The sequence below is a fragment of the Chiloscyllium punctatum genome, chromosome 3, assembly GCF_047496795.1.
Source record: "Chiloscyllium punctatum isolate Juve2018m chromosome 3, sChiPun1.3, whole genome shotgun sequence".
In the NCBI taxonomy this organism is placed as follows: Eukaryota; Metazoa; Chordata; class Chondrichthyes; order Orectolobiformes; family Hemiscylliidae; genus Chiloscyllium; species Chiloscyllium punctatum.
This window is the reverse complement of record NC_092741.1, coordinates 158,295,699-158,320,410: the sequence shown is the minus strand read 5'-3', so window position 1 is coordinate 158,320,410 and position 24,712 is coordinate 158,295,699. Positions and strand designations below refer to the sequence as shown.

The 24,712-nt window shown below is 39.1% G+C and overlaps 1 protein-coding gene across 14 annotated transcripts in view; it reads left to right on the top strand.

Moving 5' to 3' along the window:
* The window catches only part of dtnba (dystrobrevin, beta a), a 516,323-nt gene that overhangs the window by 317,753 nt on the left and 173,858 nt on the right, over positions 1–24,712 (top strand). For 12 of the 14 annotated variants that reach the window (XM_072563143.1, XM_072563151.1, XM_072563132.1 and 9 more), the window contains exon 11: positions 20,229–20,318. The exons of the other annotated variants lie outside the window; for them this stretch is intronic. In XM_072563143.1, the coding sequence (XP_072419244.1) occupies positions 20,229–20,318 (90 nt within the window). The remainder of the gene's footprint in view (positions 1–20,228; positions 20,319–24,712) is intronic. 14 annotated transcript variants of the gene reach the window in all.

Sequence of the window (24,712 nt, the reverse complement as noted above, 5' to 3'; positions counted from 1 at the left end):
CCCTTGTTCAAGAAAGGGAATAGGGATAATCCTGGGAATTAAAGAGCAGTCAGTCTTCCATCAGTGGTGGGCAAATTATTGGAGAGAATTCTGAGAGACAGGATTTATGATTGCTTTATTCATGATTAAGGGCTTTTGCCCGAAACGTCGATTTCGAAGCTCCTTGGATGCTGCCTGAACTGCTGTGCTCTTCCAGCACTACTAATCCAGAATCTGGTTTCCAGCATCTGCAGTCATTGTTTTTACCACCTTTATGATTACTTGGAAATCGTAGTTTGATTAGAGATAGTCAGCATGGCTTTGAGAGGGGCAGGTCATGCCACGCAAGCCTGATTAAATTCTTTGAGGGTGTGACAAAACACATTGATGAAAGTAGAGCAGTGGATGTGGTGAACATGGATTTTAGCAAGGTGTTTGATAAGGTTCGCTATGGTATGCTCATTCAGAAAGTAAGGCGGCATGGGATACAGGGAAATCTGGCTGTCATAAAAGACAGGGGGTGGTAGATGAAAAGTATTCAGCCTTGAGCTCAGTGACCAGTGGTGTTCTGCAGGGACCTGTCTGGGACCTCTGCTCTTTGTGATTTTTATAAATGACTTGGATGAGGAAGTGGAAGGGTAGTTAGTAAGTTTGCCGATGTCACGAAGGTTGGTGGAGTGGTGGATAGTGTGGAGGGCTGTTGTAGGTTGCAACGGGACATTGACAGGATGCAGAATTGGGCTGATAAGTAGCAAATTGAGTTCAACCTGGAAAAGTGTGAAGTGATTCACTTTGGAAGGTCAAATGTGAATCCTGATTACAGGGTTAAAGACAGAATTCTTGGTAGTGTGGAGGAACAGAAGGATCTTGGGGTCCATGAAGATATATCCCTCAAAATTGCAACTCAAGTTGATAGGTTGTTAAGAAGATGTATGATGTGTTGGCTTTCATTAGCAGGGGGATTGAGTTTAAGAGCTGTGAGGTTATGCTGCAGCTGTTGGAGTCCTGGTCAGACCACACTTGGAATATTGTGTTCCATTCTGGTCACCTCATTATAGGAAGGATGTGAAAGCTTCAGAGAGGGTGCAGAGGAGGTTTACCAGGATGCTGCCTGGACTGGAGGTCTTGTCTTATGAAGAAAGGTTGAGGGAGCTAGGACTTTTCTCATTGGAGCGAAGAAGGATGAGAGGTAACTTGATAGAGGTGTACAAGATGATGAGAGGCATAGGGTAGATAGCCAGAGACTTTTTCCCAGGGTGGAAATGTCTATCATGAGGGGGCATAGTTTTAACGTGATTGGAGGAAGGTTTAGGGGAGATGTCAGAGGTAGGTTCTTTATGCAGAGTGTGGTGGGTGTGTGGAATGCACTGCCAGGGTTGGTAGTAGAGTCAGATACATTAAGGACATATAAGTGACTTTTGAATATTCACAAGGAAGATAGTACAGTGAAGGGTATGGAGGTTTGTTTGATCTTAGAGTAAGGTAGAACATCAAGGGCTGAAGGTTCTATACTGTGCTCTGCTGTTCTATGTTCTATGAAAAGAAGGTAGATAAACAATTTCCAAATATGGGGCATCGTCTAAACGTTAGGGCCAGACCATTCAGGAGAGATATTAGGAAATACTTCTGCACACAAAGAGTGGTAAAGGTTTTGAACTCTCTTCCACAAACAACAGGTTGCTGGATCAGCTATTACTTTTAAATTTAACATAATTTCTTGTTGAGCAGTTCTATTAAGGGATATGGGCTAAGAGAGGTCTATAGAGTTAGGCCACAGTTCAGCCCTAACCTTATTGAATGGTGTAACAGGCTAAGGAAGTGAATGCCCTACTGCTGTGCCTATATTCCTACATTTCTATGTTCTCTAAGCTATTCTGGGTCAACACCTCCTTCTTCAGTAAATTCAAGTTGGGCAAATGTTATCTGGAAAATATTATAAATTATATTCTGCATTGTCTGCAGCAGCGTGGTGGATTAAATCAGTTAGAAGGTTCTCTTGCATTTTTCAAACAGAAAAGAGAATTGTGCAACACCGTGAAATGATCACTGAGGATTAGTTATCCCACAATAAATGGTCACCCTCCCTGTACAGATTGCTGTCGGAATAATTGCCTTTCCAGGATGATCATTTTGTGATTCACTATATTCTTTTTGCCAGGGTGCTGCAACAGGCTTAATGTCAGTGATATTAGGGGGAGGGAAAGAACCTGGTTGTAGAAATGTATTGTACTGACTTAGCCAACCTGAACTAAATGGGGCACTAAACCACACTTCAACACCATAGAAAGAGAGAAACAGTACGTCAGGGCAGCTGCCTTTAGCTGATACCCAGTCACTGGAGAAGAGATAAATCTGAATGCTGAGTCAGAACTGAACTGTGTTCAGCTGTGATGCCACATTGTCAAATAATTGTTGCAGTGTCCAGGTTTTCCAGTGAAGAACGGTTAACATTCTAAGGTACTTTCAAACAAACTTGGAAACACATGAGAGCATAAATCAGAAACAAAAAACAAATTATTGGCAAAACTCAGCAGGTCTTGGCATCTGTGGAGAGAAAACAGAGTTAATGTTTGTGGTGTCAAGTGATCCTTCTTCAGAATATTCATCTGCATGCTGTGAAAGTGAGGGTCAAAACTGGGGCGGAGAGGTGGGGGGTGGGGGGGGGGGGCGGTGTAGAGGAAGAAGAGAATGTTTGTGTTTTTGTAATCTTATCTTGCTTAAATGGGTCAGACAAAGCTTTTTTTTCAGGATTTGCAAGGACAGTCTCAGAATTTGAGTATCAGCTTGAAATCTTTCTTCATAATTGAAGGTCACTGATTTGGTGACTGAGAGACTGCATGAGGGAGACTTGTTTACCTCATTTACACTCAAGTCAAAGAAAGTTAAAGCTGTCTCCCTTTAAGAAGATGTTAGAAAGAAAATAAATGTATCTTAAATTTGTTATTTGACTCCAGCCTGTTTTCACATGGTTTTACAGCCATTAGTCTGCCATTGCTTTTACACATTCCAGCCAGTTCCTTCCAACCACTCATCCTCCTGTGTGGTTACCAGGAGGTTGCATTAAATAATCCTCTTTCTCCCATTTAGAAGATTAAATTGTTTCCTACTTCCCACATTGGGCTACAGTTCTGTGTTAGTTAATTAAGTTAATGGATGCCATGGTTTATTGGTTATGCTATTGGATGAATTATTCAGAGGGTTGGGGTAATAATCCAGAGACTGCAAGTTGTCAACATCTTGTCGCAACAGCTTGAGAATATTAATTAAGCTTTAAAAAAGTTGTTAGCAGTAAAAGGGTCCTTCGAGCTGCTGTGTTTAGCAGATCTGGCCTATATTCGCGTGTGTGTATACACACATATACATACACACCATTTTCATTGCCCTGCAAATCAGTCAGTTGTGTCAAACTGTACAAAATGGGTAACAGTAAAAGGTCTTTGATCACCTCAGGGCAGCTAGAAACAGGCAATAAATATCTTGTTCCCCTCAAGAATGGAAAGAAAAGGTCTAACTCTGTGACGCAACTTGCTAAATTAGAGTTTATTTCTCCTTCATCGTACAAGATGTTTTGCGAACAGTTTTATGGCTTTGTTACTCAAGTGCATGTAAAAAAAAAGTTCAACCTTTTAATGTACTCTAAGGGATTTTTTTTACAGTAACAAGTAAGCCTTAGGCCTCTGTTTAATTGTTGGTCGGGTCAATTGTATGTGAATAATCTTTAAAAATTTTCTTAAATCTGGAAAGTCTCAACAGATTGGAAAGCTGCAAATGTTAGCCCTCAGTTCAAGAAAGGAAGGAGACAGAAAGCAAGAAGCTGTTGACCAGTTAATGTTTCATCTCTCAGTGGGATAAGTGGAAGAATTGATTGGCAGTAGGGCATGTAAAAAATATCATAATCAGATTGAGTCAGCGTGTTTGATGAAAGGAAGTTGACAAGTAGTTCTTTGAAAAGAATGCCACACTAGGCTTGTTATCACAGCCTGCCATTTCATACCACCCTTTGTTAGCCTCTAACCATCTCCATTAATATCTATTCACCCTTTTTATCGACTCTTTTCTCTGTCCAACTGTTCTTTTCTCTCTTTGGACTCTATTCATACCTATTATTTACTCCTTTCCCCGTCACCCCCACCTACCTTCTGTATATAAACCAACATTTTTCCAACTACCTTCAGTTCTGAGCAAGGGTCATAGAGTCAGAGAGTGATAGAGATGTACAGCACGGAAACAGACCCTTTGGTCCATGCTTGTCCATGCTGACTAGATATCCCAACCCAATCTAGTCCCACCTGCCAGCACCCGGCCCATGTCCCTCCCAACCCTTCCTATTCATATACCCATCCAAATGCCTCTTAAATGTTGCAATTGCACCAGCCTCCACGCACTTGCTCTGTAAGCTCATTCCATACACGTACCACCCTCTGTGTGAAAAGGTTGCCCCGTAAGTCTCTTTTATATCTTTCCCCTCTCACCCTAAACATATGCCTTCTAGTTCTGGACTCCTTTGGACCCGAAACGTTAACTTTGGTTTCACTTCACAGATGCTGCCAGACCTACTAAGCTTTTCCAGCAATTTCTATTTTTATCCCTGACTTACAGCATCCACAGTTCTTTCAGTTTTTACATACAAGTAATCGTTGATCTCACATAAAGATTGACCTCCTATTATTGGCCAAATAATCTGGAATTTTCCACATATCTTGTGTAAAAGTCAATCCTAGTTCTTCACAGATAACAGATCAACATTTATGAGTCAATGTGCCAGCCCTCACATCCTGCTCCAGCTCTCCAGTCTGGCAGTTGTTCCAATTCGCTGGCTGTTGTGTTCTGATCCGGGTTTTCAGAATTACCATAATTTGTTGTTTATTTTTAGAACATAGAACATTTCAGTGCAGTACAGGCCCTTCAGCCCTACATGTTACACTGACCTGTGGAACCAATTTGAAACCTATCTGTCCTACACTATTCCATTTTCATCCATGTGTTTATCCAATGTTTTCTTTATTCATCTAGAGATCAATTGGGTGCCTGCTAATAGTACAGTATGAATTTTGATAGGCATGAATTTCAGCCCCTCAAAAGTAGTATCCATTTAATAGTCAACTCCATAAATTTAACCTTAAAAAGTAGTCAAAAAAATTTGACTATTACTCAACTATGTGCAATACTTACGACAGGTAATTAGGACAGCACATTAAATATTAGCCATCTATAGCAAGAAGGATGGAGTCTAAAAGTAAAGGAATGTTTGTTCCCATGATGTAGGACATTGTGAGAGTGTACCATGAATGCTATTTATGGTTTTGTTCTCCTCACTTAAGGGAGGATATATTGAAGAGAAGCAGTTCAGAGAAGGTTCATTTGGCTGTTTCAAAGAACAAAGGGATTGGTTTAAGAGAAAAGATTGAGCCTATATCCAATGGAGTTTAATGCTAAGCTTATTATAGAGCATAGAGCACGCAAACAGACCTTTCCGTCCAACTCGTCCTCTCTAACCAGACATCTCAATCTGACCTAGTTCCATTTGCCAGCATTTGACCCATATCCCTCTAAACCCTTCCTTTTCGTATACCCATCCGGATGCTTTTTAAATGTCATAATTGTACCAGCCTCCCCCACTTCCTCTGACAGCTCAATCCAGACATGCACCACCCACTGTGTGAAAAAGTTACCCCTCAGGTCCTTTTTAAATCTTTCCCCTCTCATTTTAAACCTATGCCCTCTAGTTTTGGCTTCTCCCATCCTAGGAAAAAGACCCTGGCTACTTACCCTATCCGTGCCTCTTGTGATTTTATAAACCTCTATGAGATCACCCCTCAGTCTTTGATGCTCCAGGGAAAAAAAGCCCAGTCCAATCAGCCTCTCTTTATAGCTTAAACCCTCCAACACCAGCAACACACTTGTAAATCTTTTCTGCATCCTCCCAAGTTTAACAACATCCTTCCTATTAGCAGGGAGACCAGAATTGAGCGCACTATTCCAAAAGTGGCCTCATCAATGTTCTATACAGCTGCAACATAATCTCCCAACTCCACTACTCAATGCAGTGACCTGTGAATGTAAGCATACCAAATGCCACCTTCACTACCCTGTCCACCTATGTCTTCAATTTCAAGAAACTGTGAACCTGCACTCCAAGGTCTCTTTGTTAAGCACCCCTCCCCAGGGCCCTATCATTAACTGTATAAGTCCTGTCCTGATGTGCCTTATCAAAATGCGACACCTCACATTTAACTAAATTAAACTCCAGCCCAGCAGCACATCTGATCAAGGTCCCATTGTATTCTGAGATAATCTCCTTCACTAAATAAAAACTGAAAGAACTGTGGATGCTGTAAGCCAGGGATAAAAATAGAAATTGCTGGAAAAGCTCAGCAGGTCTGGCAGCATCTGTGAAGGGAAATTAAAGTTAACATTTCAGGTTGAGTGACCCTTCCTCAGAAGGGTTTTTCTCTCCACAGGTGCTGCCAGACCTGCTGAGCTTTTCCAGCAATTTCTATTTTAATTTTCTCCACTATATCGCCTATTTTGGTGTCATCTGCAAATTATTAACCATACCTCCTATGCCCACATCCAAATCATCGAAATAAATGATAAAAAGCAATAGACCCAGCACCAATCCCTGTGGCACAGCGCTGGTTAAAGACCTCAGTCTGAAAAACTTACCCTACATCACCTCCCTCTATCATCCCACCTTCGAACCAATTTTATATCCAATTGGCTAGCTCTCCTTGGAACCCGTGCAATCTAATGCAACTTTAAAAATTCAGAAGCGGTTTGACATGGTAGATGCTGAAATGATGTCTCCTGCCTTGGGAATATTTAGAATTAGGGAACCAGAATGTGGGGGAGGTGCCAGTGTTGGACTGGAGTGGACAAAGTTTAAAAATCACACAAGACCAGGTTTTCATCAACTAGGTAAAAAAATGACTGCAGATGCTGGAAACCAGATTCTGGATGTGCTCTTCTAGCACCACTAATCCACAACTAGGTTATAGTCCAACAGGTTTATCTGGATGTACAAGCAGTCGGAGCGCTGCCCCTTTGTTAACCATGGTATTTACAACTAGATGAGGCAGTTTAAACTATGGCGTCTCCCAAATATGAGAGAGATGAGAAATTTCTACTTTTAGAGGATCACTAGGCTTTGGAATTCTTTTCAGAGAGCAGTGGAGGCTGTGTTATTGAAATATATTCAAGGCTGAGTAACGAGGGTTTACAAAGTTAAAAATCACACAACACCAGGTTATAGTCCAAGAGGTTTAATTGGAAGCACTAGCTTTCAGAGCGACGCTGGGGAAAGACACTGAGTATCCACTCTATCCATGTCATGTGTTACAGGTGGGAACGTGGAGTTAATGCTGCAACTCCATCATCCACGATCTTATCAAGTAGTAAACAGGTTCAATTCATTGGATGCCCTATATTCCTCCTCCTATTTCTTCTGGAAATTTTCCCACCTGCAATCAGATGACATTTAAAATGTTTTTGTCTTGTGACACTGAGTAACTAGAAATGTAATGACAGAAATAGATAAACTGATGTCTTTCTCCCTTTGAAAGAGGCAGAGTTAAAGAACAGAGAACAGTCCAGTACAGGACCAGGCCCTTCAGCCTACCAAGACTGCACTAACACGTGACATCTTTCTAAGCTAAAAACCTTTTGCGTTTACACCATTTGTATCCCTTTATTCCCTGTCTATTTATGTATCTGTCTAGATGCCTCTTAAATATTGCTATTGTATCTGCCTTCACCATCTCCTTTGGCAGCGCATTCCAGACACTTACTACCCTCGATGTAAAAAAACAAAGCTCATGCCTCTCCATTCTCTTTGAAACTTGCCGTCTTTTACTTTAAACCTATGTCCCTTAGTAATGACATTTCTACCCTGGGGAAAGACACTGAGTATCCACTCTATCCATGCCTCTTACACTTTTGTAAACTTCTATCAGGTCGCCCTCATCTTCCAGCATTCAAATGAAAACATGCTAAGTTTGTCTAATCTTTTGTCATAGCTAATATCACTTAGGCACTTGTGTTGCCATTTTCAGGGAACTGTGCACCCGTATATCTAGATCTCCCTTTATGTTGATGCTATGAGTTCTGCCATTTACTGTACACGTCTGTCCTGTCTTCGATCTTCCAAAATGCGTCATTTCGCATTTGCCCAGATTAAATTCCATCTGCCATTCCTCTACCCAAATCTCCAGTCTGTCTGTATCCTGCTCTTCCACCGAGCAATCTTCCTCACTATCTGTAGCTCCCCCAACCTTTGCGTCATACGCATTTGTATATTTTACAAATAACAGGATTCCCTGCAGAACACCACTGGTCCCAGATCTCTAGTTAGAAAAACACCATTCCACTGCTACTCTCTGTCTTCTATGACTAAACCTTTTCTGTATTCATCTTATTAGCTCCCGTGGATCCCATATGACATCACCTTCTGTATCAGCCTGTCATGAGGCATCTTTCCAAAGGCCTTGCTAATCTCCAAATGGACAGCATTTACTGCCTTGCCTACATCAATCATCTTTGTCATTTCCTGAAAACTCTCAATCAAGTTTAAGAGTCATGACCGTCCCTGCATAAAATCATTTAATTAATTGAGTAAAAACTGTTCAGTTGAATTTGCATCAGTCCAATTGTTTTGTTTTCAGAAGTTAATTACCATTGGTATTGTATTCCCCAGAAAGACAGTGTGGCTGAGTTTTTAAATTTATTCATTGCTGAGTTAAGTTGATTTTTCATGGATGAGAGAGTTGGGTTGTGGGTTACAGATAAGAAAGTGGATTTGAGATTGCAGACATGTTATCTATGAGTTTGCTGACTGACGGAACAGATTTGAATGATCAAAATGCCTGCGCCTGCTCCCATTTCAATTCCCACTTTCCTATGTCTGTAAAGTTTTTGTCATGATAACAAATATGGATGCACACATTTCCATACTTTGCAAAAAGCACCTCTACAAATGCAATGCCATAATCCAATCAATGGTAACTCATTGTTTCAGAAAACTATAGAGATTAGTTTAAGAACCTTATGACAGTGAGAACCTTTTTCCACGTATGGAGTCAGCTATTACAAGGGGGCATAGCTTTAAATTAAGGGGGGGTAGATATAGGACTGATGTTAGGGGTAGGTTCTTCACTCAGCGAGTCGTAAGTTCATGGAATGCCCTGCCAGTAGCAGTAGTGGACTCTCCCTCTTTATGGGTATTTAAGCGGGCAATGGATAGGTATATGGAGGATAGTGGGTTAGTGTAGGTTAGGTGGGCTTTGATCGGCGCAACATCGAGGGCCGAAGGGCCTGTACTGCACTGTATTCTTCTATGTTCTATAACGTTAAATGCAAGTGCTTTTCTATTATTAGAGTTCTTTAAACTCTATGATTTGACATCAGAAGTGCTTTTATCATATAAGATTATTTTTGTTTCACGATAGATATTGAAGATCAACAATGGTTTGAGGTTACATGGAGTGAATCAACATTGATTTCATCCCCATCTTTAATTCATTCAAGCGCTCAACTTGTTAAACTAAATAAATATATTCAGTTGGATCATATACTTGAATCAAAGCGAGTTTCATAAATTAAAATGAAGTACCATTGCTTAATTATTGCTGAAAAAAGACATTTTTTGGAAGCACATCTTACACTCAGCAGGATAATTCACAAGAATATAATGTACAAAGAAACCAACATTTATGTTGTGTGACAGGAGCCTGCGAATTGATTGGCAAGTGGGCTCTGCTTTGTTGAGCCATTGACATGAAGAATGCACCATTTAATGAAAGCTGACAGTAAACTGACAAGCTTTGTTTAAAAACTAAACCAGACAGGTGCCTCTGACTGATGAAGATATTATCCTGAAAAATGAGCCAGAAATAGCTGTCACCAATTATATTAAGTTGAAACGGGCGCAGTGTGTTTACAGAGGGTTTGCACTGTGTATTAATATTCACAGGGCATGCAAATAATATTAAAAATCCCTGTTAGCAGGGGACTCAGGGTGAGAATGTGGAATCTTCATGATGACCTCAGCCGATACAGGAATTGACCCGCCTGCTGTTGGCATCATGCTGCATTGCAAACCAGCCATCCAACCAACTGAGCTTACCAACCCTCTTCCACTCGAAGATCCTTGCCTTTTAAGCCTGATCCTTCTTGCTGTATAGTTTGTAACTATATAGTTTTGTACAGCTGCTGGTATAAACAGTAGTAGCACAAGGTGAAGTCGCACCAGAGCTGAGGCTGTGTACAAATCAAGATTCAGCCAGCAGTGTGTTGCTAATTGGTCTGTGAATAAATGACCTCTTATTTACGGTCTTCTGCCTGTCAACAACAATGTGATTAGTTGTCAGGCGGCTGAACAACTCAGAACTGTGAACAAGATTGGGAGGAGCCATTTCATCCGGAAGAAAACCTTTTTATTCCTATTTCTGTTGTAAGCTGTGATTTCTAATGAACAGGTCAGAGTCCTTTTACAAGTTTGAAGCAGCTGTCCTGTTCCTCCTGAGAACTAGTGACAGCGTCTGGCGAAGGAAGATTGAGAAGTGGTGTTCTGATCAGAAAAACAGTCATCTCAGAGAATCCTGTGAACAAGGACCCACTGAACTGCTTTCCCGGTCATTCCCTTTGCTCATAACACCCATTTTTTTTCCATGTCTGTGTCTGTGTCCATGTCCGTGTGTGTGTGTGTGTGTGTGTGAGCATGTCTATAAGAACTAGTTTATAATGACTCAAAAACAGAAATTGAAGAAACTCAGAAGGTCTGGCAGCATCTGAACAGAAAGCAGACTTAATGTTCCCAGCCCAGTGAGCCCTCCTAACTGACTATACTTTAACTGCACAGGTGCTGCCAGACTGGTTGAATTCCTCCAGCAATTTGTTTGTATTCAGTTCTTTGACATCTGTAGTTCCTCAGTCCAACAGTGGTTCATTTTGGTTACATGTAGTCTGCAGGAATAAATAATCCTGGTTCATGTGTTTTCTCAAACATGGCCTGAAAATCAGGTAGTTTGGGGAATTTTGCATACTTTTGTAAAATCTTCAGCCTTAGACAACAGGACTTATCTCCAGTTACCCTGGTAAGACATAATGCTGCATAAGTTGAGAAACCACCAATTTGACCTTAAGTACAATGAGTAAACCAACAGTAAGCAGTTACTGTATTATCATTTCATAGAGTTAAATGTTTTATTAGAAGAAAGTGCAGCATTGCTATAATACAGAATTTAATTTTATTAAAAGAATAATACAACATTGCTGCACTGGATATATGAAAATCTTGTAAAACAAAAACGATAGAACAGCAATGTCCATTTAGAAGTGTTGAAGGTAAGTATGCAGTTACATTTAGATACTGGAAGGAAAAGGAAAACCTAATCAAACTGAGACGATGTGGCAGGAAAAATGACATAACCAAACTGATTTAATAGCATAGATGCACCAAAGACAGCACAAACTTTGATATCTTGAAGAAACAATTTTTCAGATACAGAATTGCTTCAAAATTAAAAACTAAATCTCAAACTGAGCAAGTAAGTGCACTATAGTATGCAACTGGGCTTATTACAACTGATGTTATAAATCACCGAACATAAAAGAATTGAAGGTATTCTACAAGCTCATAACACTTCCTCTGATTTAAGAATAACCAACTTCTTTAAAGAACAATGAATCTGCAGATAATTCCATTGACAACCTCCACAGATTAGTGGTATACTGTGACTGTGGTTCCTTGATATCAACATTCATGAGAAACAAAATTGTTGTTGGAATTATTGGTGAGTCTTTGGATATCATCTTAAAGTTCATGAAATGTTTAACTATGGCTCAACAGTTCAAATGGCCTACTGCTGCTCCTAGTTCTTACGTTGTTATGTCTTCTTGTTAAAACAATGGACCAACTATACTAAGCATCCTCCATGAAGGACATTCCAGACGTGAAAGGGCCTTTCACAGAGAAATGATATACACATTAATCAAGGTTAACAGTCCTCAAGCCAAAAATCTGTTGATCTTTCAGGTCCAAAAGCAACACCGCTGTAAAACTTTTTAAATTTTGCACATCGCCTGGACTGTGATGGTGGAGATAGGGGCTGGTTGAAGTGGTTGATAGCTATTATAAAGCAGGGCAAACTGCACACTTCAGTGATCAGTTCTAGAAGAACATGACTGAGAAATTAAATGCTGCCTTGGATCTGACATGACCTTTTGCTTAAATATAAATGTTCCCCTTAGTTTCTCCATCTCCATCAATTTCCAATATCCTGTGCAACTGAACTTTCATTCCTTTAAAATGTCAACCTTTTGTTTTAATGAAAATAGCACCTGTCAACCTAGAACTTTAACACGGTCTCTTAATTCTGGGTATATGGAACTCATATTCATCTTTACCTTTCAAAGAGCTTTGATGCAATCTGTCATGCATGGGACCTTAATTGGAATCAGTTCTTGCTCGCTACCACTCTGAGCCTGCTTAGCTATATTTTGCACAGTCTCAATGCAACCTTAAGTCTGTATTTGTCCCCAATGGCCTCATCTCAGTGACTGCAGTCCTTCCATGATTTATTAGCAACAGCTGTCAGGCTGTGTTATATTTAATAGATCCGCGCACACACACACACACACACACACACACACACACACACACACACACACAAAACATATAAACATATCTCTAGTTTCCTGCACGAAATAGAAATTGTTTTCAAAGAAACATTCCATGCACAAATACCCATTTCCCAAACCTATCAAAATCGTCAGCACGCTATTTATTTGGTCTAGAATTTCAGCTACCATGCTCGTTTTAATTATCTTCAGTCATCATCAGAATAATTATTAACAGTCTATTATAAATATACTATGAAGCTTAATGCATCAGGTTCATTGTCTCTCAGTCAGCTCTCTATGCTGCTATTGTGGGATGAAAACCAATGTCAGTTTATTCAGGTAAATCAAGTACTTCACCAAATAATTGGTTGAATTTCCTTTGATGCTGTGTTCTGTGGTGTTTCTTTTTATAATAAATCATTGTGTTCATTGCTTTTTCTTCTGGTATTCACGTTCAAATTCTGCTTAGCCTGTTTCTACCCTGCAGTAATTGAGATCCTGCTATATTTGTAAGGAGGCAGAATCCTGAAATATTTGGATAAGTTTATGAAGCAACTGACACGGTGCTAAAAGGAAACACTGTGCAATCTTCTCCAAACAGTGACTGTAACTGCATTAGTAATCACAGTCGGTGTCGGAATCCATATCTCGCATATGGCCCAGCAATAATATCAATCTGTTCATGTGATTGTGTTGTGTCATTTTCAGGCTTGAGTGAGTACTATTACAAGCCTGCCTCTTTAATTAATGTTCATATGTTGGCTAATGTATGCATAATTTGTTTAGTTCAATAGCATGAGCAATGTTATTTTGAAATGCTGTATTGTATGAGGCATACATGGTGTAAAATTGAATGTCAGATTTTTTTGTTTTTAGATTTTATATGTAAAAACTGCGAGAAAAAGATAGTCTGACTCTAATCTGAACCGATAATTCAACATGCATGTCATAATTTGATTCAACTTTGCAACTTGATTCAACACATTATTTTTGGTTGAAAACTCAATTTCTGAATTCTAAAATCAAGGCGCTGGTGCTGGGCATTGTTTTGGTAGGTGTCGAATATCCATGTTATTGAAAGTATTTTCATCATTCTAGCCTCTCAATAACATTTCCACTTCACATATCACCCTTTTTTGATGTGCAATAAGCTAATGTTTTTAAAACCTCAGTTGAAATTAATTAGGTTGCAAGACCTAACACCTCAGTGAGGTACTCAGGCCACACAGGATTTGAATTTCCAAAAGTGAAAGGACATTGCTTGATTTAAACTGTTGTTTAAATGATAATTCTGAGCCTGGTTGGAGATATGAGACTTCTGTGCTTGTGCTTAGTCTCCAAACTCTCCTTGCTGAAAATCTAAAAGGAGGGGCCAGACAACTTGGGAAATTGCATGAAAATGGTGTTCCAAACAAGAAGCTCTGCAATGAAACAGAAAATGCTGGTTATTTTAACAGGTCTGGCAGCATCAGTGTAGAAAGAAACAGTCCTTTATCAGAAATTCCAAACTTTGAATTAAATGATTTAACTATTTGTTTTCCTTAGTATTTTTAGAAAACATTTATTCATATTTTCAAAAAAATTAGGAATATTAATTTTGCAAAAAATATAATGAATGGTTAGGGAAATCCCTTGGAAATAAATATCTGAGAGTAAATGCAAGGTTCTCTAATCAGATAGTACTATCAAATATGAGAAGGTTCCTTGAGCAGTTTATTGTAATTATCAGAGCTAATAAACTAAGAGGTTTTAGATTAAAGAATATGGACTTGAAATCACCAGAGGCATCCATTTTATTTTTATAGTCTGTTGAAAATTATTTTATGATTTTTGCTGTAGATCTCTCTGTAGAAGCCGCTGCCCATAGAGAAATGGAAGATGATGCTTTTCATTCAATCACAAAAACTTACCAATGACAGTAACAGCATAACTTCAAGACACAGAGGTCCTATTAATAGATTAGTAATCAAATGGAATATGATAGTTTGAGAATTTGAATGTAGTTTTTTTTTAAATCTACAAATACCAAAAACTGGTCTTAGTGCAAATAAAAAAATAAAGCTGTTGAGATGTCACTAAAAACCAAACACGTTGAAATCAGAGAAGGACTTCCATTTATTCACTGAGCATTAAAAACTCAGAACATCCCATCATTCTGTCAAATCAGTTTGATCCTATTGAAATTTGGTCACTATTGGAATAAAGAAAAGGCTTTTGCCAATTTGCCTACAGCAAGGTCCCACAAATACCACTGTGAGAATTGCTAAATAATCTAATTTGAATGATTTTGATTAATGGATAAATATAATTCAGCAGACTTTTAAATACGTACCTTACCTTTAAAAAGTTCATCTTTACGTGCTTTATGTCTTTGAGTGTATTGCGACCCTGCCAACCAGTTAGCCTGCAAGCTGCATACATGTAGAAATCAACTGATTTGCTGTAACATCTGCTTCATACCTTGTAATGTGTTTCACTGTTTTAAATAAACTAACCCATCGAGCTAATCAATCTCTAATGAACATTTGATCATTAGAACGTTATCATTAACGTTGCATGGTGATCATTGGTGGAAAACTTTGTGCTGATGAGGTCTTTTGCATTTGAACAGTCAGTAAGCAATTGAATCAGAATTAATAAAACAGATGGTTGAGGGAATTAAACCATGTTAGAATACATGAAAAAATCCTTAATGTGAGTGTTTGCTACAATGTGAGTGAGTGTTGGAATTCTAACCTTATGGTAAGAAGACAAATCACTACCAAGAGACCAATTTAATGTACTTGAGGAAGACAAGTGATTGTGATGTGCCCAGACTGATATCAAGCAAGGGAAAATCAAAGGTTTAGTGTCTGAATGTTCACACAATTCCCTGGTTAACATTGGAATACACCATTCTTCCAAACAGAACTTCACATCTTTAAATGATATTTATAAAAGTTATGGTATCTAGATTCGGGTCGGTTTAATGCAGTAAAGCAAAACATTAAGATTTACTCAGAAATTGGGAGTGAACATCTACACAGGCTTAACAGAATAAGATTACTAACTGGTGAACTAAACATCCCTAAAAGCTGTAGAGTTACAGATTAGAGCAGAGGAGGATGCCACTTGGCCCTGTCTATGCTGTCTCTGTGCAGGAGCAATTTATCTCGTCTCACATTTTGCCTTCTCTCCTTAGTTCTGTGCATTTTTTTCCTCCTCTTCCTCTGTCCTTTTTCAATCCTTGATAGAAATTCAAACAACTGAGTGTGAGTATCATTCCATTTTACACAATCATGTTCAGGTTACATTGTGCCCTTTAAGTTAAATTTGTGTGTAGAATGTATTTACTTTATCCTCTCATAGTCATAGAGCTGTACAGCACGGAAACAGACCCTTCAGTCCAACCCATCCAGATAGCCTAACCTAATCTTATCCCATTTACCAGCATTTGGCCCATATCCCTCCAAACCCTTCCTGTACATATACCAATCCAGATGCCTTTTAAATGTTGTAATTGTACAAGCCTCTACCACTTTGGCAGCTCATTCCATGCGCACACCATCCTCTGCATGAAAAAATTGTGCCTCAAGTCCCTGTTAATCTTTGCCCCTCACCTTAAACCTATGCCCTCGAGTTCTCGACTCCCCCCACCCCAGAGAAAAGACCTTGTCTATTTATCTTATTCATGCCCTTCATGATTTTGTAAACCTCTATAAAGTCACCCCTTAGCCTCCGAAGTTCCAAGAAAAACAGCCCCAGCCTAGTCAACGTCTCCCTATAGCTCAAACCCTCCAACCCTGGCCACACCCTTGTAAATCTTTTCTGAATTCTTCAAGTTTAACAGCGTCTTGTCTAAAGGAGGGAGATCAGAATTGCATGCAGTATTCCAAAAGTGGCCGAACCAATGTCCTGTACAGCCACAACATGACCTCCCAACTCCTGTACCTCTCAGAGTAAAATTCCATATTAATCAGCTCAGATGCATGTCACTTAGACAGAAGCCTACAAAATCCATAGACCATTATATGAGCAGATACAGAGAATATTGCTTATTGTGATTTTTCTAATGGGAAGTTGGAAAACAGAATTGAAATGTTGGCTACATCTATCCCCATAGATGTTTTCCAGATGAATTTGCTCGACAAATTAGAGACTTTTGGTATTAAAGAGCTATTGAAGATTGGAAGAATTCCAGCCATGGCAGAAATGTCTATCATGACGACATAATTTTAAGGTGATTGGAGGATGGTTAAGGGGAGATGTCAGAGATAGGTTCTGTATGCAGAGAGTGGTGGGTGTGGGGAATGCACTGCCAGCAATGGTTATAGAGTCAGAGACATTAGGGACATTTAAGTGACCCTTGGATGGGCACATGGAAGATAGTACAATGAAGGGTATGTAGGTTGGTCTGATAGAACATAGAACATAGAAGAATACAGCGCAGTACAGGCCCTTCGGCCCTCGATGTTGCGCCGATCAAAGCCCACCTAACCTACACTAACCCACTATCCTCCATATACCTATCCAATGCCCGCTTAAATACCCATAAAGAGGGAGAGTCCACTACTGCTACTGGCAGGGCATTCCATGAACTTACGACTCGCTGAGTGAAGAACCTACCCCTAACATCAGTCCTATATCTACCCCCCCTTAATTTAAAGGTATGCCCCCTTGTAATAGCTGACTCCATACGTGGAAAAAGGTTCTCACTGTCAACCCTATCTAACCCCCTAATCATCTTGTACACCTCTATCAAATCACCCCTAAACCTTCTTTTCTCCAAAGAAAACAACCCCAAGTGCCTCAGCCTTTCCTCATAGGATCTTCCTACCATACCAGGCAACATCCTGGTAAACTTCCTCTGCACCCGTTCCAGTGCCTCCACATCCTTCCTATAGTATGGCGACCAAAACTGCACACAATATTCCAGATGCGGCCGCACCAGAGTCTTATACAACTGCAGCATGACCTCAGGACTCCGGAACTCAATTCCTCTACCAATAAAAGCCAGTACGCCATATGCCTTCTTCACTGCACTATTTACCTGGGTGGCAACTTTCAGAGATCTGTGTACATGGACACCAAGATCCCTCTGCTCTTCCACGCTACCAAGTAGTCTACCATTAGCCCAGTAATCCATCTTTTTATTACTCTTACCAAAGTGAATCACTTCACACTTAGCTACATTGAACTCCATTTGCCACCTTTCTGCCCAGCTCTGCAGCTTCTCTATATCCCGCTGTAACCTGCCATATCCTTCCTCACTGTCTACTGATCTTAGAGTAGGATAAAAGGCTGGCACAACATAGAGGGCTGAAGAGCCTGTACTGTGCTGTGCTGTGCTGTTGTATATTCTATGTGGATGAAAGTATGATATGGTCCTCATAGGTCAATGAAGCTGGGTATATTCATTGCATCAGGTGCCCCAAGCAGTACATCTAATGGGTTATTAAAATGTTTTATTTATTAATAATATCTTTATAAAATTAATTTATTCACTAAACTAGGCAGCATTAATGTGTGTTACTATATTTATGTCACATTTTGAAATGGAGGTCACCCAAACTGAGGGTTCAAGTTTTATATTCGGGAGAAAGGTTAACTCCCATATTAGGAGTGATTTTTGCAGGCTTATGCGGTGTCTGTTACAGTACAGAGAATGGTTTACAGTGACAATGTTAAAGACACAGATTTAAGTTGATCGACAAAAGAATTAGAGCCAAGATGCACAGAAAGGAATTATGTAACAAATTCTTAATAGCTGGAATGAATTACCTGAACGTGTAGTAGAAGCAGATTCAGTGAACCTTTCCAAAGGGAATTGCTTGATTATCTCTAGAAGTAAACAACGAATTCAGGGATATAGAAAATGAGCAAGGGCTGGTTACCTTTACCAAAGAGGCAGCACATGAAATGGGCCAAGCGGCCCCCTGTAGTGTACCATTCCAATGATACACAAAATCCCAGTGTGTTTGTTTGATTGAGACAATGCTCTGGCTCCCTATTTCCAGCCCTGTTCAGAATGGCAGCTGGGACATCAAGAGCAGGAATATCTGCTGAAATTAGTTCCAGGATATTTGGAGTGCTGATAGTCACCCCAGCCAGATATCTTGAACTCTTCCTATTCTTTCCTTTGACTCAGAGTTTAAAAAACCCAGTTGTCCATTTGCAACAAGTGTTTGTGGTCATTTTGTTTCTTGTGGTGAACTCTAAACTACTATGATAACTGAACAGTTATTGTAACATGCTGTACAAGAAAATAGATTACTAACGCATGAGAATGCACAAGGGAACTCTAGCATTGATTTGCTTTATTTCATTTTCTTCAGAACTCCTTGATTCCTAATAAATAGGGACAGATTTTTCTGAAAGAATTGTTTTACTTTTGTCAGTCTTCCTCATGCTGTCTTCTAATAGATTGTCCCCATTAACTATATGACTAAATGAGGCATCACACCTGATATTATCCCATCAGAACACATACATACACATTCACCAAAGGTCACAGGACATTGTTCACAGCTGGAAACCCTGGCCAGTTTTTGTTTGTTCCTGACCCAGAGACGCTGAGACCTATCGTAGCATCTTTGGTTAGTCTGACTGAAATCTTGCACAGATTGATTGTTCAACCGAAGATCATGCTTTTATGACACAACTTCTGATATACAAACATATTGAGGGAATCTCGGACACACACACACATACCTGTTTAAAAGAAGTAATCATATATACTTCAGAATGAAAAAATCAGACCCTATAAGCCAATGAGAAACAGCAATTAACATATGAAACCTCATATTGAACTGATGAGTCATTGATATTGAACAACTATTAAAGAGAGACTATTTGGTGACTTGTCACAGCTTTCACTAATCAATAATGTATTGATGATCTTAAGGCTGTATGCACTTCCTCTGTCAATTTCTTCCATTATAAATTCCAAAGATGTTTTAACTAGGAAAATATTTAGCTCAGCTTATCACACTTTAATTGCACCCTTGTGCTCAGGGAGATAGGGCAGTCTAATTACAGGTGGGAGAGAGGAATTAGGGGTCAAAAACAGACCGGCAGATTCTGTTAGAAATACAGATGACATAATTTATAAACGCACAGATAAAATAAGGACAGTGTGTGTGAACTTTGAAATGGAATTCAAATTAAGATATGATGAGGCATTATATGAAAGTGTTTGTTCCGGTTTTATGGAAAATTGTTTACATTAAATATCCAATGTTGTCTGAAGTCTGTCAACATCAAAATGTTCAGTAATCCTATGGATGCTGATAAAACAATCTATGATAACTTGAAATTTCTGATTTGGAAGAACCATATAAGAGCCACTTAATGATTATCTGCTGATAAAACAGTATTACAACTTTAAAATTTCTTATTTGGAAAAACCGTATAATAGAGCCACTTAACCTTGTCGAGTACAGTAGAAGTCAAGATGAAATCTTTTAGCACAGACGTAATGTACTCGTACAGGCAAAAGCTGACGTTTTGGTTCTTTTGTTGATTGGAGCTGTCTTAATGATTTTATTTTACTGCATTGTGCTTGTTTTATTATTCAAGAATGTAAATCATGTGTGCTTTTATTTTATTTCTTCAGTTCTACCTTTTACTTTATTTACCTCCATTGTCACTAGGTTACAGTACGGCATGGAAACAGCCAATCGGCTTGCTGATGAGCACGATCTGATAGCAGTCTATGTGAGCCGACTGCAGAATGACACACGGTCAGTGTTTGTTGAGTTCCACGTAGAGCTATGCTTGGGAAATAAACCTCTGAATGCTTTTAAAACATTATCTGTCCTCTTGGAATGACTGGAATGCCATAATCAAGGTGGGGTCGGGTGGAGTGGGGAGGTTTGGTCTTGAAAGTTCTGGGGACGGTTGCATTCCTGATTAAGATTTCACAAGATGCTAGTGCCACAGGTCTCCTCTTCACAGAGCAGAGGAAGTTAGTTCACCCCGAAGTACTACTTTTTTTTGGTTTTGGTACCTAAGCAGCGTACTGCTTGATAATTCCAGTTAGGCCAGAGGTCTCGTTTTTGAGTGCAGTTGCTCCGGGTGCACAAGGTCTTGATGTTTGCTTGCATTGCTCTGGAATCCCTGCCTATCAATAACAATACTTACTGATCAGACTGGCGAGCTTCTGTGAACAGTACCTGAAAGTTGTCCTTCACTGAGCAGGGCATTCACAAATTATTTTTGTTTGATACTCTAAGAATGTCACTCAACAAAAAGATAATTCAGTCAGGGAGCTGTTGCAATGGATGTGCTTTTCAGTCCAACTCATTGGTGGTACTGAATTGTTCTGGGATCAATAAATGAGCATCAATGTTTATTGTAATTAAGTATTTAATCTTATCCTTCAGCCTATGATGGATATTAATGGGTGTGATTTAGAAGGATTCTCAGACAGTTCTCTTATTAACCAAGTCGTTGATAAGCCATTCTTTTAGCTTGAATGTAAAGTGCATTGAGTTTAAATAATGTTCACTCCTTTATATATAAAGCAAACTGCAAGAGCAAAATAACTAAAAATAAACGTCAGTTTTCTTTAAAAGAATTTCCTTCACCGTTTAAATGCCTTGGCTTTATTTTTCAATCTGCTTATAGTTTTCCAGTTTTGAAGTCAAAGCTTTGAGGGGCATTGTACAGAGTGTGCGCTTACCAGTGTCAGAACTGGAATCTCCTCCACCCAATGGGAACATTAGATGTGATGCTGAATGTTTGTTACACTTATTTCTCAACAGCAATGTTCAAGTCAGGTTCATTAAACACTAATTTACAGGCTTTATGGAAAATGATGCTTTGGTGTAATCCAACTGTACATATTTTAATTCTACATCCCAGTTCAAATGTAACACTGCTTGGAGAATGAAAAGGAATGACAATTTCCTGTCCTATAGTTAATTTTATGACAAGCCTTTATTCCTGGCTCCAGTTGTTAAACTAAAGAAAATATACTTAAACTTCAGTGTCAAACTATTCATTAATGGTGAACTAATCTCATTGTGCAGCCTGACATCTATACTTAACACAAAATTTACTTTCACACGACTGCAATTTATGATCTTGATTGCAGCAATCAACAGATCATATAGAATGTTGAATTGTGTAATCATCAAAGTGGAACGTAAATATGAGGAAAAAGAGTACTACATTGTACTTTTTGTCTGAGGGAATGGTTGTGAAAGCACTAATTTTAAAGATACATAATAGAACACAGAACAGTACAGCATAGGAGCATGCCCTTCGGCCCTCAATGTTGTGCTGAACATGCCGCCAAATTAAATTAATCCCTTTTGCCTGCCCTTGGTCCATATCCCTCCATTCCTTGCATATTCATGTGCTTATCTAAAAGTCCCTTAAATGCCTTCATTGTATATCCCTCCACCACCACCCCTGACAGTGTGATCCACACTCTCACCAATCTGTGTAAAAAACTTAGAACATAGAACATTACAGCGCAGTACAGGCCCTTCAGCCCTTGGTGTTGCACCGACCTTCAGAACCAATCTGAAGCCCATCTAACCTACACTATTGCATTTTCATCCATATGTCTATCCAATGACCATTTAAATGCCCTGGAAGTTAGCCAGCCTACTACTGTTACAGGCAGTGCATTCCATTTCTTTATTGAAGAAAGGTTGGAAATGCAAGTCATGCAGTTTGGAAAAAGTTCACTAGATTGATACCTGGAATGAGCTAGTTGTACTATGAAAAAAGGTTGAACAGGTTAGACTTTATTCTTCGGCATCTCAGAAGAGTAAGAAATAACTTGATTGAGACATAGAAGGTCCTGAGGGGATTTGACCAGTTGGATGTGGAAAGGATATTTCTTCTTGTGGGAATATCTATAACCAGGGGGTCACAGTTTAATAAAAAGGGGTCAACCATTTAAATCAGATAAGATATTCTTTCTCAAAGAGGATCTTTGTAATTATTTCTCAAAAGGATAGTGAAAGCAGAGTCTTTTTAAGGCAGAGTCAGTTGGTTTTTTTCAACCAAAAGGGGTGAAAGATTATTGGAGGAAGCCAGGAATATGCAATAATCAGATCAGGGTCTAGATTAGAGTGGTGCTGTTCCAAGGGCCCAAAGGAGCCATCCACATCCATCAAAGTTTCACTTCTCCCCAGCCACTAATAATCATATCAGCCAGTGAGTGTATTGAATGGTGGAGGGGAGGTGGAGGAATGGTGGAGGGGAGGTGGAGTGGTGGTAAATGTACACATAGGTGGACATGTGAGTGTGACAATGTTATCTGTGAGGATAAAAGCTTGGCAGGAGATGTATAAGGTCATGGTTTTGAAAGAGATATTCTGAAGTTGCTTTAAGCTACCCCGAACCTGATAAAGTGTCATAGTGTTTGGGTCAAGAATCAGGCAGTGTAGCACATGGCGCAGTTGTCACCATTGGCACCATTTCTCCCTTCTGGTGGTTGAAGTAATTATGCCTGACTTCTTAATGTGTGGCCATCGCTATCATGTGATAAACTGACTTTGTTCTTTAAGACAAGTGCCTCATCTTGTTAATGCTACTAATAATTAAATAGGGTCTTCAATTCAGTGTAGAGAGGACAATTGGTGCGAACACTATATCCCATTGGTTAGTAACCAGAACCCAATATAACTGCACTCTGGCTAGACCACACTTGGAATAGTCTACTTACATGATTGATTGTTCATGCATTGGAGCTCTGATGTATCAGATTACGTTAGAGAAATGTTGACATTTTGTCCAAGCTATGGTAGTTTTGCAGAGATAGGAAAGATGGTTATGGAAATAGAAAGAATAAACCTCAAATATTATTTTAAAGTGAATTGCAGAAATAAACAAAACCATCACTGCTGATATCCAAACCAAATATTTAATAGCTTTTAACCTGACTTTAAATTCCACATCAATCTTAGTAATAACATACTTTTCAAATTCACAGTACTACCCTGTGAGAAATCAACATACAAGTTGGAAATGATGGAGATTTTCCTATATTGGTAAATATAAAACAGTGAGGGATCAGATTTTAGTTGAGCATTGCCTATTGTCAGAGAAACAGTTCATACTTAAAAATACCACCTTCTCAAAACACTAAACAGATTATAAACAGAGTCATTGAGTTTCCATAGTTTCTCTCCTGCATCACTTTATTTCTGAATTTTGTCTGAAGAAATGCTTGCAAAAATGTTCCTGCTGTAAAACAGTTTTTATGTTTATTAACCAAACCCGTGTGGCCCAAACAGCTACAATCACTTTTGGGAATATTTCTCTAAATCCACTCTAATCTTTGTACTGTTCAAAGTCCTCATCATTTCTACCGGCAAAGACCTTTCCCAGACAAATCCAACAAGATTGGCCATTCCTTATCCAGTACGTTGGAATAATTTCCAATTTCCTTCCATTTATTTAATTTTTTTTGTCCTTGAAAATTGGCAGTCATTAAAAGCAGCAATAATATCCTAGCTGGATAAACTGCGGGTCCACTCACTTTCCAACATAAAATAATTGTCTTGTCATTTCTCAAAGTCCTGTTATCTTTGTGCCTTCTTCATACTTAACAGGAATGGTTCTCACTGGAGATTACATTTGTACTAATTAGTTACAACTAAATAAGCTGACTTATTTCAGCTATTTTACAAAGAATCACCACTTCTGAGTGGTGTCAATGTGTTGCCATCAATGATAATTTTCATATTCCCTGACGTTAATTTGATCCCTGTTGCTGAGTGAATCCCGATAACACTTTAACCATCTATTCTATACTCTGTCTGAATATAACCACTATCAAACACTGCACAGTTAAATAAATTCCTAATTAAAATACTCATCACAGGACTCAAGCTCCTTATGTCACAAATAATTCCTTCAGATGGATCCATATCATCATCATCCTCTGATATCTGTCATGGGTCAATATGAGAACCCTGCTGTTCCATAAGGACAATTAGCTGCATAATAGCAATTGCAGACACACTTGAAGCATTTGTCAACTATTCCTTGGTATTCCTAGGGATCATTCCCCTACTATTGCTCTCCAATTCTATCTTCTTCTGGTTTTGTTTAAGTGCTTTCATCCTTATTCCTCTGACTGGAACTCATCTTTCAAACTGAAGCTTGTGTCCAA